We start from the raw sequence: 18377 nt of genomic DNA on the forward strand, positions 1-18377 counted from the left end.
ACTTAGTTACTGTAAGTAAGTCATTACTAGTGATTTGAGAGTGCTGCTTTTTTTGTTGTTGTTTTTAGCTCTTTATAACTCCTCTTGAGGGCATCTAGCTAATTCCAGGTGTATGGTTTCTAAACCATGATAACCACTAGACATGAGTTGCCTCTGTACGTGGTCCGCTCCCCCCTCCCTCTACACCAAATATCTTCCAAAAATAGACGATATACAAGCAGATGGGCTATTTCCGGCGAACGTTCCCCCAGAATAGGGATGCTATGGTTCAAATGGTTATGGCATGCTAGCTTAGTGAACTTGCTTTAAAAAAAAAATACTAAAATATTTGAGTGTGTTTCGTTTCTTTTAAACCAGTTCGTAATTTAAATAGAATCAAACCGTACAAGAACTGACAATAGATTGACAATAAACAATTAAGAAAAAAAGCTTTATTTATCACCAAAGAATTACAAATCACAGTTATTTTCTTTTAAAAGTAAGCAATGAGAGGTGTGAAAAAAATAATAAAGATAAGCTGCTTTTACACTTTAACTTATTTTTTTCTTAATTTACAATTAAGAACTTTAAGTTGATGAATTCACACAAGGAAATTGCTCAGTGAAATATATTCTTTTAGCTTGAGAGAAAGTTCACAGTTTTAAGTCACACAGGGAGGTTCAGGTGTTTAGGTTCCAAATTCAGCCACAATTTGCTGTATGTTTAAAGTGGAAACACTGGGAAAGTATTTCTTAAAACCATATCATTTTGTAAGAAACAATATAAACATGGTGAAGAAAAATACAGGATCACTTTCAAAATATGCTTAAATCATTAAACTAAACATGGCTAAAAGCAGGCTACAATGTTATTGACTAGTAGTGGACATATGCATATAACACCACGTCATGTGGACACATTTGTGCTAATCATGTGAATCCTCTTAATTTGATTTTTTTATTTTTTTTATTTGTGTGTATGTGTGTGTGCTCTGCCGCCATTTAAAAATCAAAGGCAGGAGTGAGATCAAATTACATTTCAAAATGCCAACTGGAAATCTAAAAAAAAAATAGCACACACACAGCCATAATAAAATATGTACACTTTCAAAAATAGCAAGTATTCAACTAGTAAAAAAATATATATACATAAATATGCAACCCATGGCTCTTTGCGAAACTAATACCTGATTTGTACTTGGTGACGAGCCGGGATCGTGCACCTGCAGGTTTTTGCACAATATGCAACCAAATATAAATCAGGTATTACCGTGAATAGAAACATGTTTGTGGTCCCCTTTAGCAGTAATTGTAACATGTTTGGGTTATTCAAACTATTCAGAAATGTTGGTGGCGCGTTTGGATCTGCGAACTGGCGTTGGCTCAGTGCTCGTTCTCTTCCGTAAGATTCTCTTCTTATCTGAAGGGCTGATCTTTTCTTGCTCCTCATCAGATGAGGATTCCTTGCGTTCCTGAGCAGCCTTTTTCCCTTTAGTGCTTTGTCTCCTAGGTTCGGCACTGGACGAGAGTGTAACTGGAGGACATGTTTTATCGCCGTCTTCGCTGTAATCAACCTCGGGTCTTTGCCTCGTGGACCTGCGTTTTGGAGGCTCGACTTCCTCGACTTCCTCATCGAGATGGCGTCGTTTGGACTTTATTTTAGGAGTGTCTGCATCAGCTTTTGTTCTGTTCCGGAGAGCTCGGGTTTCAACTTTCTGAGACTTAGGGCTGGGCGAGTGTGTAACTGGAGGACTTGTCTTCTTGCCTCTTAGCATTCTCTTTCCAACGATTAGAGACTCTTCTGAGATAGCAAGTTCATCCGCTCCTTCCTCCTCTGCCGTTTCTGCTTTCTCTTCTTCCTCATCTTCTTCCAATGCTAATTGTATGATGTTATCCTCCTCACTTTCCCCTGATATGCTGTTAGTCACATCTATTCCATTGGCTGCCTCTTCCTCCTCTGGTTTCTCTGTTTCCTCACTTGCAGTCAGTTCAGTGACCTTGTTTTCATCGTAATCCACCTCGGGTTTTTGACGCATGGATCTGCGTTTTTGAGGAGTGTCTTCATCAACTGGTTTCTCTGTTTTCTCATTTGCAGTAAGTTCAGTGACATTGTCCTCCTCGTCATTGGAATCAATTACTGCTTCTGTCGAAACTGGTTTAATGTCATCATCGCTGTTTTCGTCGTAATCCACTTCGGGTCTTTGACGCATTGATCTGCGTTCTTGAGGAGTGTCTTCATCGACTGGATTCTCTGTTTTCTCATTTGCAGTAAGTTCAGTGACATTGTCCTCCTCGTCATTGGAATCAATTACTGCTTCTGCTTCATCGCTGTTTTCATCATAATCCACCTCGGGTCTTTCCCGCATGGATCTGCGTTTTGTTTCAGGTGTTGTTTCATCTATGTGTTCCACGTGAGGCTCCTGGCATGTTGGTTTCAGGTCCACTAAGACCACAGTGGCTCTCTGGAGTTTGGGTGTGGGTGACATGTCCTCACCTTCCTCATTCTGTACGATTTCATCATCAACCCTCTCCACCACAGCCACCTCTTGGCTTTCCTCTGTTGCAGGTTCTGCCAGTGGGGCTACTTGTGTCACTCCTTCTATCTGTTCTTCCTCTTCTACAGATACAGGTGCAGCCTCCTCATCTTCATCCACCTCAGGTTTTCCCCGCACAGATCTGCGTTTTGTAGGCTTTACTTCCCCTACTTCCTCCACCTCAAGACGGCGTCGTTTGGACTTTATTTGTGGAGAGTCTGCAACAGCTTTTGTTCTGCACCGGAGTGCTCGGGTTTCAACAACTGGAGACTCTGCTTCTTGCCTCTCTGCTTCAACAGGCTCCTCCTCCTCTTTCTCTTCGCCTTGCTGTTGTTTCATTTCATCGTCTAACCTCTCACCCACAGCTACCTCCTGGCTTTCCTCTGTTGCAGGTTCTGCCAGTGGGGGGTCTTGTGTCACTCCTTCTACCTGTTCTTCCTCTTCTACAGATACAGGTGTAGGTTCAGTTTCAACTCCCTCCCGTTTCTCTGTCTCCAATTCATTCTCTTTGGTATGTTCTTTCTCCGCCTCAATTTCTGGCTCTTCACTTTCATCTTCAGGAATTCCAGATTCTTGTTCAATGTTTTCTCCTTCTGTCTCCTTATCTGTCTTGTGATCTTCTATTTCGGCAGGTGTTTCCACATTTTCTTCCTGTACTTTGATGTCCTCAGCTGTTGGTTCCTCTTGTTCCTCATCCTCTGCTTCATTTAGTTGTTTGCGGACTCTTTTGGGCTCATGTCTGGGTGCAACTGGGGCTGACTTCCTCCCCCTTCTTAGAACTCTGGTTTCTACAACTGGTTCTTCCTTGTCGTTGTTAATTTCCACAACTTGTTCGTCCTCGTCTTTCTTTTCTTCCGGGTTGCTTCTTGTGGACTTGCGGCTTGGTGTTGATTTAACTGGGGCTGGCTTCCTTCCCCTTCTTAGGACTCTGGTTTCGACAACTGGTTCTTCCTCGTCATCGCTACTTTCCACAGCTACTTCTTCCTCATGTTTATTTTCCTCCAGCTGTTTGTGTCTTGTGGATTTGCGTCTTGGTGCAGGATCAACTGCCTTTTTCCTTTCTCTCATAGTTCTTGTTGTGGCAACAGCTACTTCTGCTTCCTCACTTGAGCTAACTCCAATTTCAGCCTGCTCTGGGACTTCACTGAGTGCAGTCACAATAGAGTCAGTGGTAACGTTGGTTGATACTTTATTAGTTTCCTCAATTTGTACAATTTCATTTTCACAGAGCTTGGGGATTTGACATGCAACCTCTTTCTGAGGCTCTTCATCTGCAGGTGTTTGTGTCATACTGTCCTCAATCTTCTCTGGCACTTCATGTGGTGTAACCACAGCTGTGTCAGGGGCTGGTGTGGAACCCACTTCTTCGGTTTCCTCATTGTTTGCAATTTCATCTTCAACTCTCTCCACAGCAGTCACCTCTTGGCTTTCCTCTGTTGCAGGTTCTGCCAGTGGAGTTTCTTGTGTCACTCCTACCTGTTCTTCTACAGATCCAGTTGCAGGTTCACTGGGTGCAACCATAGCTGAGTCAGGGTTGGGTGTGGTTGACACTTCTTCAGCTTCCACAATGTGTACGATTTCATCTTCAACCCTCTCAACCAAGGACACCTCCTGGCATTCTTCTGTTGCAGGTTCTGCTAGTGGGGTTTCTTCTGTCACCCCTTCTACCGTTTCTTCCTCTTTTACAGATACAGGTGCAGGTTCGACTTCTGTTTGTGTTTCTGCTTCAACTCCCTCTCCTTTCTCTGTCTCCACTTCATTCTCGTTGTTTTCTTTCTGCGCCTCAAGCTCTGGCTCTTTACTTTCATCTTCAGGAGTTCCAGATTCTTCAGGTTCAATGTTTTCCCCTTCTGCCTCCTTAACTGTCTTGGACTTGTCTGTTTCCTCAGGTGTTTCCACTGTTAAATTTTCTTCCTGTGCTTTTGTTATAGATTCCTCTTGTTCTTCATCCTCTTCTTCCTTTTGTTGTTTGCGGACTCTTTTGGATTCACGCATGGGTGCGACTGGGGCTGACTTCCTTCCCCTTCTTAGCACTCTGGTTTCTACAACTGGTTCTCCCTTGTCATTTTTGGTTTCCACAACTGCCGCTTCCTTGTCTTTCTTTTCCTCCTGCTGTTTGCTTCTAGTGGATGTGGGGCTTGGTGTTGCTTCAGCTGGGGATGACTTCCTTCCCCTTCTTAGAACTTTGGTTTCGACAACTGGTTCTTCCTTCTCCTCCTCCTGCTGTTTGTGTCTTGTGGATTTGCGTTTTGGTGTTGCTTCAACTGATTTTTTCCTATCTCTCAAAGTGCTTGTTGAAGCAACTGGTGTTTCCGCTTCCTCACTTGAGCTCACTCCAATTTTAGCCTGCTCTGGGACTTCAGTTGGTGTTGTCACAGCTGAGTCAGTGGTGAGGTTAGTTGACATTTCATCAGTTTCCTCATTTTGTACAATTTCCTTTTCCGATGTCTCCACTACAGCTGTCATTTGTTTTTTGTCTGTATCAGTCTCTGCCATAGGTTCCTCTGCCACTGCTGCTTGCATTTCCACTTCCTCTTCTATGGCTGAAGGTGGAGCTTTTTCATCAGTTTTTTCTGCAGAAACATTTTGTTGAATAGATGTTGTTTCTTCTATCTCCTCCACTTGATGATCATGACAAGTTGTTTTCAAGTCCACTAAGACCACAGAGGCTCTCTGGAGCTTGGGGATCTGAGATGGAATCTCTCTCTGAGGCTCTTCATCTGCAAGTGTTTGTGTTGTACTTTCCTCAATTGTTTCTGGCATTTCACTTGGTATAACCACAGCTGTGTCAGGGATAAGTGCGGAAGACTCTTCCACAGTTTCTTCATTGTGTGTTTCATCTCCAACCTTGTCCAGAGCAGCCACCTTTTGGCTTTCCTCTGCTACAAGTTCTGCCAGTGGAGTTTCTTGTGTCACTCCTACCTTTTCTTCCTCTTCGACAGACACAGGTGCAGTTTCACTGGGTGTAACAATAGCTGAGTCAGGGCTGGGTGTGGGTGACACTTCTTCAGCTTCCTCACTGGGTACGATTTCATCTTCTACCATCTCCACTGCAGCAACCTCCTGGCTTTCCTCTGTTACAGGTTCTGCCAGTGGGGGTTCTTGTGTCACTCCCTCTACCTCTTCTTCCCCTTCTACAGATACAGATGCAGGTTCGACTTCAGGTGTTTCTGCTTCAACTCCATCCCCTTTCTCTTTCTCCACTCCATTCTCTTCGGTATGTTCTTTCTCTGCCTCAATTTCTGGCTCTTCACTTTGATCTTCAGGAGTTCCAGATTCTTCCTCAGTGTTTTCTACTTCTGTCTCCTTATCTGTCATGGGCTCTTTTGCTTCCACTGTTGCATCTTCTTCCTGTAGTTTGATGTCCTCAGCTGATGTAGATTCCTCTTGTTCCTCAACCTCTGCTTCCTTTTGTTGTTTGCTGACTCTTTTGGACTCACGTTTGGGTGTGCCTGGGGCTGACTTCCTTCCCCTTCTTAGAACTCTGGTTTCTGAAACTGGTTCTTCCTTGTCATTTTTAGTTTCCACAATTTTCCCTTCCTTGTCTTTCTTTTCCTCTTGCTTTTTGCTTCTAGTGGATTTGGGGCTTGGTGCTGCTTCAGCTGGGGCTGACTTCCTTCCCCTTCTTAGAACTTTGGTTTCGACAACGGGCTCTTCCTTGTCCTCCTCCTGCTGTTTGTGTCTTGTGGATTTGCGTTTTGGTGTTGCTTCAACTGATATTTTTCTATCTCTCAAAGTTCTTGTTGAAGCGACTGGTGTTTCCGCTTCCTCACTTGAGCTCACCCCAATTTTAGCCTGCTCTGGGACTTCAGTTAGTGTCGGTACAGCTGAGTCAGTGGTGAGGTTGGTTGATGCGTCATCATCCTCATTTTGCACAGTTTCATTTTCACGAGTCTCTACTGCAGCTGTCATTTGGTTTTGGTCTTTATCAGTCTCTGCCATAGGTTCCTCTGTCACTGCTGCTTCCATTTGCACTTTCTCGTCTACGACTGAAGGTGCAGCTTCTTCATCAGTCTTTTCTGCAGAAACAATTTGTTGAATAGGTGTTGTTTCTTCTATCTCCTCTATTTGAGGATCATGGCAAGTTGCTTTAAGGTCTACTAAGACCACAGACGCTCTCTGGAGCTTGGGGATTTGAGATGTAACCTCTTTCTGAGGCTCTTCATCTGCAGGTGTTTGTGTCATCTCTGTTGCAGGTTCTGCAAGTGGGGTATCTTGTGTCACTCCTACCTTTTCTTCCTCTTCTACAGATACAGGTGCAGTTTCACTGGGTGTAACAATAGCTGAGTCAGTGCTGGGTGTGGGTGACACTTCTTCAGCTTCCTCACTGGGTACGATTTCATCTTCTACCATCTCCACTGCAGCAACCTCCTGGCTTTCCTCTGTTGCAGGTTCTGCCAGTGGGGGTTCTTGTGTCACTCCTTCTACCTCTTCTTCCCCTTCTACAGATACAGGTGCAGGTTTGACTTCAGGTGTTTCTGCTTCAGCTCCCTCCCCTTTCTCTTTCTCCACTTCATTCGCTTCTGTATGTTCTTTCTCTGCCTCAATTTCTGTCTCTTCAGTTTGATTTTCAGGAGTTCCAGATTCTTGCTCAGTGTTTTCTCCTTCTTTGATCTCATCTGTCGTGGGCTCTTGTGTTTCCACTGTTGCATCTTCTTCCTGCAGTTTGATTTCCTCAGCTGATGTAGATTCCTCTTGTTCCTCAACCTCTGCTTCCTTTTGTTGTTTGCTGACTCTTTTGGACTCACGTTTGGGTGTGCCTGGGGCTGACTTCCTTCCCCTTCTTAGAACTCTGGTTTCTGAAACTGGTTCTTCCTTGTCATTTTTAGTTTCCACAATTGTCCCTTCCTTGTCTTTCTTTTCCTCCTGCTGTTTGCTTCTAGTGGATTTGGGGCTTGGTGTTGCTTCAGCTGGGGCTGACTTCCTTCCCCTTCTTAGAACCCTGGTTTCGACAACGGGCTCTTCCTTGTCCTCCTCCTGCTGTTTGTGTCTTGTGGATTTGCGTTTTGGTGTTGCTTCAACTGATTTTTTCCTATCTCTCAAAGTTCTTGTTGCAGCAATTGGTGTTTCCGCTTCCTCACTTGAGCTCACCCCAGTTTTAGCCTGCTCTGGGACTTCAGTTGGTGTCATCACAGCTGAGTCAGTGGTGAGGTTAGTTGACATTTCATCAGTTTCCTCATTTTGTACAATTTCCTTTACTACAGCGGTCATTTGGGTTTGATCTTCATCCGTCTCTGCCATAGGTTCCTCTGTCACTGCTGCTTCCATTTGCACTTTCTCTTCTACGACTGAAGGTGCACCTTCTTCATCAGTCTTTTCTGCAGAAACAATTTGTTGAATAGGTGTTGTTTCTTCTATCTCCTCTATTTGAGGATCATGGCAGGTTGCTTTAAGGTCCACTAAGACCACAGAGGCTCTCTGGAGCTTGGGGATTTGAGATGTAACCTCTTTCTGAGGCTCTTCATCTGCAGGTGTTTGTGTCATCTCTGTTGCAGGTTCTGCAAGTGGGGTTTCTTGTGTCACTCCTACCTTTTCGTCCTCTTCTACAGATACAGGTGCAGTTTCACTGGGTGTAACAATAGCTGAGTCGGGGCTGGGTGTGGGTGACACTTCTTCAGCTTCCTCACTGGGTACGATTTCATCTTCTACCATCTCCACTGCAGCAACCTCCTGGCTTTCCTCTGTTGCAGGTTCTGCCAGTGGGGGTTCTTGTGTAACTCCTTCTACCTCTTCCTCCCCTTCTACAGATACCGGTGCAGGTTCGACTTCAGGTGTTTCTGCTTCAGCTCCTTCCGCTTTCTCTTTCTCAACTTCATTCTCTTCTGTATGTTCTTTCTCTGCCTCAATTTCTGGCTCTTCACTTTGATTTTCAGGAGTTCCAGATTCTTGCTCAGTGTTTTCTCCTTCTTTGACCTCATCTGTCGTGGGCTCTTGTGTTTCCACTGTTGCATCTTCTTCCTGTAGTTTGATGTCCTCAGCTGATGTAGATTCCTCTTGTTCCTCAACCTCTGCTTCCTTTTGTTGTTTGCTGACTCTTTTGGACTCACGTTTGGGTGTGCCTGGGGCTGACTTCCTTCCCCTTCTTAGAACTCTGGTTTCTGAAACTGGTTCTTCCTTGTCAATTTTAGTTTCCAAAATTGTCCCTTCCTTGTCTTTCTTTTCCTCTTGCTTTTTGCTTCTAGTGGATTTGGGGCTTGGTGCTGCTTCAGCTGGGGCTGACTTCCTTCCCCTTCTTAGAACTTTGGTTTCGACAACGGGCTCTTCCTTGTCCTCCTCCTGCTGTTTGTGTCTTGTGGATTTGCGTTTTGGTGTTGCTTCAACTGATTTTTTCCTATCTCTCAAAGTTCTTGTTGCAGCAATTGGTGTTTCCGCTTCCTCACTTGAGCTCACCCCAGTTTTAGCCTGCTCTGGGACTTCAGTTGGTGTCATCACAGCTGAGTCAGTGGTGAGGTTAGTTGACATTTCATCAGTTTCCTCATTTTGTACAATTTCCTTTACTACAGCGGTCATTTGGGTTTGATCTTCATCCGTCTCTGCCATAGGTTCCTCTGTCACTGCTGCTTCCATTTGCACATTCTCTTCTACGACTGAAGGTGCACCTTCTTCATCAGTCTTTTCTGCAGAAACAATTTGTTGAATAGGTGTTGTTTCTTCTATCTCCTCTATTTGAGGATCATGGCAGGTTGCTTTAAGGTCCACTAAGACCACAGAGGCTCTCTGGAGCTTGGGGATTTGAGATGTAACCTCTTTCTGAGGCTCTTCATCTGCAGGTGTTTGTGTCATCTCTGTTGCAGGTTCTGCAAGTGGGGTTTCTTGTGTCACTCCTACCTTTTCGTCCTCTTCTACAGATACAGGTGCAGTTTCACTGGGTGTAACAATAGCTGAGTCGGGGCTGGGTGTGGGTGACACTTCTTCAGCTTCCTCACTGGGTACGATTTCATCTTCTACCATCTCCACTGCAGCAACCTCCTGGCTTTCCTCTGTTGCAGGTTCTGCCAGTGGGGGTTCTTGTGTAACTCCTTCTACCTCTTCCTCCCCTTCTACAGATACCGGTGCAGGTTCGACTTCAGGTGTTTCTGCTTCAGCTCCTTCCGCTTTCTCTTTCTCAACTTCATTCTCTTCTGTATGTTCTTTCTCTGCCTCAATTTCTGGCTCTTCACTTTGATTTTCAGGAGTTCCAGATTCTTGCTCAGTGTTTTCTCCTTCTTTGACCTCATCTGTCGTGGGCTCTTGTGTTTCCACTGTTGCATCTTCTTCCTGTAGTTTGATGTCCTCAGCTGATGTAGATTCCTCTTGTTCCTCAACCTCTGCTTCCTTTTGTTGTTTGCTGACTCTTTTGGACTCACGTTTGGGTGTGCCTGGGGCTGACTTCCTTCCCCTTCTTAGAACTCTGGTTTCTGAAACTGGTTCTTCCTTGTCAATTTTAGTTTCCAAAATTGTCCCTTCCTTGTCTTTCTTTTCCTCTTGCTTTTTGCTTCTAGTGGATTTGGGGCTTGGTGCTGCTTCAGCTGGGGCTGACTTCCTTCCCCTTCTTAGAACTTTGGTTTCGACAACGGGCTCTTCCTTGTCCTCCTCCTGCTGTTTGTGTCTTGTGGATTTGCGTTTTGGTGTTGCTTCAACTGATTTTTTCCTATCTCTCAAAGTTCTTGTTGCAGCAACTGGTGTTTCCGCTTCCTCACTTGAGCTCACCCCAGTTTTAGCCTGCTCTGGGACTTCAGTTGGTGTTGTCACAGCTGAGTCAGTGGTGAGGTTAGTTGACATTTCATCAGTTTCCTCATTTTGTACAATTTCCTTTACTACAGCCGTCATTTGGGTTTGATCTTCATCAGTCTCTGCCATAGGTTCCTCTGTCACTGCTGCTTCCATTTGCACTTTCTCTTCTACGACTGAAGGTGCAGCTTCTTCATCAGTCTTTTCTGCAGAAACAATTTGTTGAATAGGTGTTGTTTCTTCTATCTCCTCTATTTGAGGATCATGGCAAGTTGCTTTAAGGTCCACTAAGACCACAGAGGCTCTCTGGAGCTTGGGGATTTGAGATGTAACCTCTTTCTGAGGCTCTTCATCTGCAGGTGTTTGTGTCATCTCTGTTGCAGGTTCTACAAGTGGGGTGTCCTGTGTCACTCCTACCTTGTCTTCATCATCTACAGATACAGGTGCAGTTTCACTGGGTGTAACAATAGCTGAGTCAGGGCTGGGTGTGGGTGACACTTCTTCAGCTTCCGCACTGGGTACGATTTCATCTTCTACCATCTCCACTGCAGCAACCTCCTGGCTTTGCTCTGTTGCAGGTTCTGCCAGTGGGGGTTCTTGTGTCACTCCTTCTACCTCTTCTTCCCCTTCTACAGATACAGGTGCAGGTTCGACTTCAGGTGTTTCTGCTTCAACTCCCTCTCCTTCGTCTTTCTCCTCTTCAGTCTCTTCGGTATGCTCTTTGTCCGCCAAAATTTCAGTTTGTTCACTTCCATCTTCAAGAGTTCCAGATTCTTGCTCAGTGTTTTCTCCTTCTGTCTCCTTATCCATCGTGGGCTCTTTTGTTTCCTCAGGTGTTTCCACTGTTGCATCTTCTTCCTGTACTTTGATGTCCTCAGCTGTTGTAGATTCCTCTTTTTCCTCAACCTCTGATTCTTTTTGTTGTTTGTGGACTCTTTTGGACTCACGTCTGGGTGCAACTGGGGCTGACTTCCTTCCCCTTCTTAGAACTCTCGTTTCAGAAACTGGTTCTACCATGTCATTGTTAGTTTCCACAGCTGTCTCTTCCTTACCTTTCTTTTCCTCCTGCTGTTTGCTTATAGTGGATTTGGAGCTCGGTGTGGCTTCAGCTGGGGCTGACTTCCTTCCCCTTCTTAGAACTCTGGTTTCGACAACCGGTTCTTCCTTGTCATTGCTACTTTCCATAGCAGCCACTTCCTTTTCTTCAACCTGTTTGTTTCTTGCGGATTTTCGTCTTGGTGTTGCTTCAACTGTCTTTTTCCTATCTCTCAAAGTTCTTGTTGTAGCAACTGGTGCTCCCGCTTCCTCACTTGAGCTTACCCCAACTTCAGCCTGCTGTGGGACTTCACAGAGTGAAGTCACATCTGCAGGTATTTGTGTCATAGTGTCGTCAATATTCCCTGACACTTCAGCTGGTGAAACCACATCTGTGTCATTGTTGGCGATTTCATCTTCAACCCTCTCCACAGAAGACACCTCTTGGCTTTCCTCTGTTGCAGGTTCTTCCAGCGGAGTTTCTTGCTTTACTCCCACCTGTTCTTCCTCTTCTACAGATGCAGGTGCAAGTTCACTGGCTGTAACCACAGCTGTGTCAGGGGTGGGTTCGGGGGACACTTCTTCAGCTTCTTCAATCTGTGCGATTTCATCTCCTACACTCTCCACCCCAACGTCCTCCTGGCTTTCCTCTGTTGCGGGTTTTGCGAGTAGGGTTTTTTGTGTCACTCCTTCTACCAGTTCTTTCTCTTCTACAGATACAGGTGTAGGTTCACTGGGTGTTACCATAGCTGAGTCAGGGCTGGGTGTGGGTGACACTTCTTCAGCTTCCTCACTGGGTACGATTTCATCTTCTACCATCTCCACTGCAGAAACCTCCTGGCTTGCCTCAGTTGCAGGTTCTGCTAGTGGGGGTTCTTGTGTCACCCCTTCTACCTCTTCTACAGATATGGGTGCAGGTTCAACTTCAGGTGTTTCTGCTTCAACTCCCTCTCCTTTATCTTTCTCCACTTCATTCTCTTTGGTATGTTCTTTCTCCGCCTCAATTTCTGGCTCTTCACTTTCATCTTCAGGAGTTCCAGATTCTTGTTCAGTGTTTTCTGCTTCAGTCTCCTTATCTCTCTTGGGCTCTATTTCTGCAATTGTTTCCACTGTTGCATCTTCTTCCTGTACTTTGATGTCCTCAGCTGTTGTAGATTGCTCTTTTTCCTCGACCTCTGCTTCCTTTTGTTGTTTGCTGAGTCTTTCAGACTCACATTTGGGTGTGCCTGGGGCTGACTTGGGGGGCCTTCCCCTTCTTCGACCTCTGGTTTCGACAACCGGTTCTTCCTTGCCATTGCTACTTTCCACAGCAGCAACTTCCTTTTCTTTCTTTTCTTCAACCTGTTTTTGTCTTGTTGATTTTCGTGTTGGTGTTGCTTCAACTGTCTTTTTCCTATCTCTCAAAGTTCTTGTTGCAGCAACTGGTGCTTCCGCTTCCTCACTTGAGCTCACCCCAACTTCAGCTTGCTCTGGGACTTCATTCAGTGTAGTCACAGCTGTTTCAGAGGTAAGGTTGATTGATACTTCATCAGTTTCCTCACACTGCATCTCTTCCTTTTCATGAGTGTCCACTACAGCTGTCATTTTGTTTAGTTCTTTATCAGTCTCTGCCATAAGTGCTTCCTCTATCAGTGCTGCATCCATTTGTGCTTCTATGGTTGAGGGAGCAGCTTCGACTGTTTTCATGTTGTCTTCCTCATCTCCCACACTTACGCTGTCCTTATTGGAATCAATTACTGCTGCTGTTTTAATCTCATCATCGCGGGCTTCCTCGTAATCCACCTTGGGTCTTTCTCGCAAGGGTCTGCGTTTTTGAGGAATATCTGCAACAGCTTTCGCTTTGCTCCGGAGAGCTCGAGTTTCAACGGTTGAAGGTGTAACCTCTTCATCCGTCTTCTCTGCTGGAATATTTTTCTTAATATGTGTCATTTCTTCCATCTCCTCCACTTGAGGCTCGTGGCAAGACGCTTTCAGGTCCACAATGACCACCATGGCTCTCTGGAGCTTGGGGATCTCAGATGTAACCTCCAGTGTCTGAGGTTCCTCATCTAGAAGTGTCTGTTTCATGTTGGCTTCAATTTTCTCTGGCACTTCACTGGGTGTAAGCACAGTTGTGTCCGGGGTGGGTGTGGAGGACACTTCTTCAGTTTCCTCTCTCATCTTCCGTTGCTTTAAGCCAGTACTTCTAACTCTGGTTGTCACAGGAATTTCGTCAATCTCTGAAACTGTTATGAAAAAAATATATATAATGAGCATTCATCCTTAAAGTCTGCACGATGAAGCACGTGAAAATAAATGTACGTTGAAACCCTTACCTTTTGCTGCTCTAACCACTGTCACCTCCTCCTAAAAAGTTACAAGGATTGTCATTTATTATTTCATAAATGTAATTTTATTGTCTGAAAGATCACGTTGAACACAGGAAACAAAATACATACCGAGATTTGAACTGTGTATTCCACAGATTCATTGTTCTTGTTGTGAGAGGCGATTTCCTCCATGACCACATCAGTTTCAGTCATTTCACTCGACACGATCGTCTTTTCTGTAAATGATAAATTCCTGGATACTGCTGAGAAAAAAATAAAGAGGAAAGTATATAAGTTTTTCGTATTCTCCAATCACATTATAGTAATATTTGATATGTTAGTGAGGCCTAAACAATTCTTCTTGGTTACCTTTCCACCTGACATTAGCGTGTGTGCTGAATAATCACGTTGTAAAGGTTTGTTGCTAAAATGCACAAAGTGTAAATGCAACCAGGATGATAAGATCCGATCATCTAAACAGTCTCTGACAGTGCCCAGGGACCAGTGGTGGAAAGTAAAGTAAAGTACATTTACTCGAGTACTGTACTTAAGTAAAATGTTGAGTCACTTTTACTTTACTTGAGCATTTCACTTTTGTTTATATACCTATACCTTATACTTCTACTCTACAATATCTCAGAGGCAATACTTGCTACTCCACTACAATTATTTTAAAATGTTTGTTACAAGTTACTTACTTTGTAGATTTAGATTATTATTATTATTATTATAAAACATACATTAACCACTTCAGCCCTATTCTATACTTCAGCTATTTACAGCTATTTGCATACAAGCTCACAACGCAAATTATTTTGTACATTGTGGTATTGCTACATTTACTTAAAGGTAGGGTAAGTGAAATGTTTTGGTTAAAACAAATAGTTTTTTGTTAAAAGGTTAAAGCCCTATATATTCTGAAATTATAGCTATAGGGCGTTTGTTCAATATGAGGTCTCTGCATCTCTCCAGCTCTTTAATAAACAGAAAATACATTTTCAGGTAGGTGGCTAATCTTCAGCCAATCAGGAGAAAGTACCCATTCATCAGCTTTGATATACTGTATATAGCAATGTTGCCAGTAGAGGGGGCCGTTGTTTCTTACCGCTCATGTTCATGGTGTGGATCTTGTTGGCTATGTTGGTCCTCTGGCTGGGACTGCCGACACCCTCCACCTGCCACAGCACGTCTCTGTCACCCGGGTACTGACTCAGGTACATCTCACACACTGTGGACACAGAACCAATAATAATAAGCTTCATGCACACACTTAACCACTTAACACAATAAAGGGATAGTTCACCCCCAAAATGACTTTGTTGGGGGGAACAGAGCCTTAATTAGTATTATTGGTAACATCTGTTATGGAAGTAAGAAGAGGCCCAATTTCTTTCCAATATGGCTGCTGTGCATAGAGCCTAATAGACGCTAGGTAAGCCGGATGCACCACGTTGGATTCAAACCCCTAGACTTTACGGTGGCGGTATAGGTACAAATTTCAGTTTCTAATCAATGGTGCGACTGCTCAAGATAGCTCACCAATTTTGGGGCGTTACACCATGGCAATATAACTACACAACCCAAACCTCTGCCAAAGTGTCATTTTGCTCAGTGTATAAAGCGTGTACCTTTGAACATGGCTTTGGAGACGGGGTATCTCAGACCCAGGCAGTCGTCTTTAAAACTGCTCACGAAGTCCTCCAGCATCTGCACGCCGAAGCCGTTTCCGCGGTGACATTTCCGGACGAATATGGAGTCCATCACAGGAAGCTGATAGCGTTGGGTTGAGAGTGCACTACATAAGCTTCCTGCAAAAAGGCACAACAACAAAAATGTAGGTAGGGTCAGGGAACAATGTGTTAAAAAGAAAGAGAGGTTAATTTTCTTAATGTCGATTTTGAATTAAAGGTAGGATAATTTTATTTATTTTTGTTAAAAAGGTTAAAGTACTATATTCTGATAGTAATCATTGCTACAGAGCGTTTGTTTGGTCACAGGGGTCTCTCCAGCTCTTTAGTAAACAGAATATAGTGCATTTTTAGGTAGGTGACAAAGTTTAAGCCAATCAGGAGAGAGTACTGAAAAGGAGAGACATGGGAGACTCCTTTCACTGAACAAACACTCTATATCAATGAGTACTATCAGAATATAGAGCTATTTAACACTTATGATTTACTTTAACCAAAGTAAATCACTTACCCTACCTTTAAATTGTTAAATTGTGATGTTATCAAATATAAACATCATATCAGACAGTCTACATAATACTAAGTCAGTGAATACTAAGTGAATACAAAGTCAGGCCCCCAACCAGAAAATCTCCTGCTTTTCCACAGTCTAATGTTGCCAGGTATGGTCCAACATACTCATTTAAGCCACAAGGGGTCGTGGTTTACCAAGGATTTTACAACGACTGAGAGGCTCACATGGAGCAGAGTTCTTTCAAAACTAGCCTGGGAAAGAAAAGGACCACAAGGGGAGGTAAATGTAAATCCCCATCAAAAGGCAAAAAAAATCGCGTAGCCAGACTATATTGCCGAGTGCATTTTTTTTTTTTTGCACTGGCAGATTCGTCTGGTCCCAGGCTATCATAACACTACCGTTGCTTTTCCTTTTTCGCCTTTCTACATAGTGCTTGTATTTGTTGATGACATGTATTATTGTGTACATTTTTGATGCTATGTTGATGAATTGAATACATAGGAGCACAATGGACAATGGACTTTTTGTGCTATCCTTTTAGCCTTAAAGGGATAGTTCACCCCCAAAATGACTTTTTTTCTATCGATTAGTCACCCCATGGATATTTTTTAAGTTTTTGTCGCATTCGTCGCATTTTTGTCGCATTCCTAAGTTAAGCGTCTCCTTTGTGTCTCCTACCGGAACCGCTGCCTACCGGTCCGCTGGTCATCAAATTATTGGCTTAGGAATGCGACAAAAACAAAAAAATATCCATGAATTCAAGTCTCCATGGGGTGACTAATCGATAGAAGAAAAAAAAAGATTTGGGTGAACTATCCCTTTAATGTCTTACTGTACCACGTGCTGTTTACATCTCTGACTAATAAAGTATTAAATAAAATAAAATAAAAAAGATTTGTGAAACCTTGCACATACGCAGGAATGTGAAAGTGAGTGTTCTGGGTAACAGTGTTATAAAGGGATGATGAGGGAGTGGCTTTACCGGGAGGTTTGACGGAGTAGAAGCCCACAGCCTCTCCGTTCTTCCAGAGGACCTTGGCGTAGTCCTTCTCCCCGTGGCAGAGGAACGGCAGCTCCTCGGAGCTCATCTCGTGGGCTCTGTACACCACCCGGTTCAAGGTGTAAAGGACGACGCGCTCGCCAACGGTCTGCACCTGGAGCGCGCACGCGCGCACGCACACACACACACACACACACACACACACACACACACACACACACACACACACACACACACACACACACACACACACACACACACAAAGAGAGAGATTGTATTGATATACTTGTTAGGACATCGACATTTTAAGTTCGGCATCGGAAGTATATCCGAAGCTCACAACAAGCTCTGTGACAAGCGTGTAGATCGGCTATTTTCCGATGCGTGACACTACCGCACGGCGAAGTATAGAAACAGGCATAACTCTAAGCCCAGCCCCTGAGGCTAACCTCTAAATCAGGGGTCTTCAAGGTTTTTCAGGCCCCAAGGACCCCCTAGCTGAGAGAGAGATGAAGCAGGGACCCCCTCTATATTGTATGAAATTGTGTTTCAGATTAAACTTTTTTTTCTCTTTTACTTGGTCTGCTCTTTTTTCCCTCTACACCCACAACGCCTCGCAGCGCGAGGCGTTGTGGGCTTGTAGATCTGCTATTTTTGGCTAATGTTTCCCTCAGAACATAGGGTTCAAGGTTGGTTAATGTAAAAAATAAATCATATCACACAAAGATTTGGCGGACCACCTGTAGTAGTTAGCTCTGTACTTGGACCGCTTTTTCCGTCTTCGCCCCCCAAAATAGCCGATCTACAAGCTCAACGTGTTACAGATAGGCTATTTTGGGCTAATGAGGCCGATTCTACAAATGCCTTCTAAATCAGTAGCTCTCGCACTTTAAAGACTTTTCAGATATTTTCAAAAATAGCAGATGTACAAGCTCGCAGCGCGGCACAAAGTGACGCGCTGTGAGCTTGTATATCTGCTATTTTTGAATGGCCAATGCGGAAATCCAAAGTGACACGGACGCTTTCCGGGTTTTAATGGGTTAAACGGAACACCAAGTTGGTGAAGCGTCTCGCCATACCTGCAGAATTCCGTCTCTGGCAGTGTCCCCCGTCTTGAGAATTTCGTCGATGGTCCACCATCGGTTCCTCAGGTAGAGAGCCACCGCCGTGAGCTGGTCCGATGGGCAGAAGAGGGCCAGGACCTTCTGCTTGTCATTGGTCCCGTAAAGAGGGACAAAACCCACATTGGTAATTCCTACGGACACCTGGGTGACGGGAAGGGGACAACCCAAAAACGTTAATGAAGATAAGCTTTCTTTTTTTTTTGTCATCTATGTTTCCCAAACAGTGGGTCGGGACCCATGTTTGTGTCGCGGACCAATACATTTTAAAATGTATACATCATTGCTGTCCGGCAGGAACCAGCTAACTCCATTTTTCCGCTTTTGCATTTTTTTTCCATAAATCAGTGCTATTGAACACCCTTTACGTCAGTATTAAAAAGTTCTTCTGCTAAACCAGCTAACTCCAGCAAAGGGGGGTGGAGTTAGCTGGTTTAGCAGACTCCAGGCCCCACCCCCTTTTGACCTCCAACCTCATTGTGAGCTTG

General features: G+C 44.3%; 1 protein-coding gene across 1 annotated transcript in view; it reads right to left on the reverse strand.

The window, feature by feature from the left end:
* Positions 1–411: 411 nt before the first annotated feature.
* LOC311043925 (uncharacterized protein) overlaps positions 412–18377 on the reverse strand; it is a 30897-nt gene continuing 12931 nt past the window's right edge. The window contains exons 3-9 of the mRNA XM_084055349.1: positions 17848–18033; positions 16751–16922; positions 15195–15374; positions 14672–14794; positions 13696–13829; positions 13573–13603; positions 412–13482 (exon numbers count right to left, since the gene is read on the reverse strand). Of these exons, the coding sequence (XP_083911475.1) occupies positions 1313–13482; positions 13573–13603; positions 13696–13829; positions 14672–14794; positions 15195–15374; positions 16751–16922; positions 17848–18033 (12996 nt within the window). The 3' untranslated portion in view covers positions 412–1312. The remainder of the gene's footprint in view (positions 13483–13572; positions 13604–13695; positions 13830–14671; positions 14795–15194; positions 15375–16750; positions 16923–17847; positions 18034–18377) is intronic.

The sequence above is a fragment of the Gymnoscopelus microlampas genome (assembly GCF_963454915.1).
Source record: "Gymnoscopelus microlampas genome assembly, chromosome: 4".
In the NCBI taxonomy this organism is placed as follows: domain Eukaryota; kingdom Metazoa; phylum Chordata; class Actinopteri; order Myctophiformes; family Myctophidae; genus Gymnoscopelus; species Gymnoscopelus microlampas.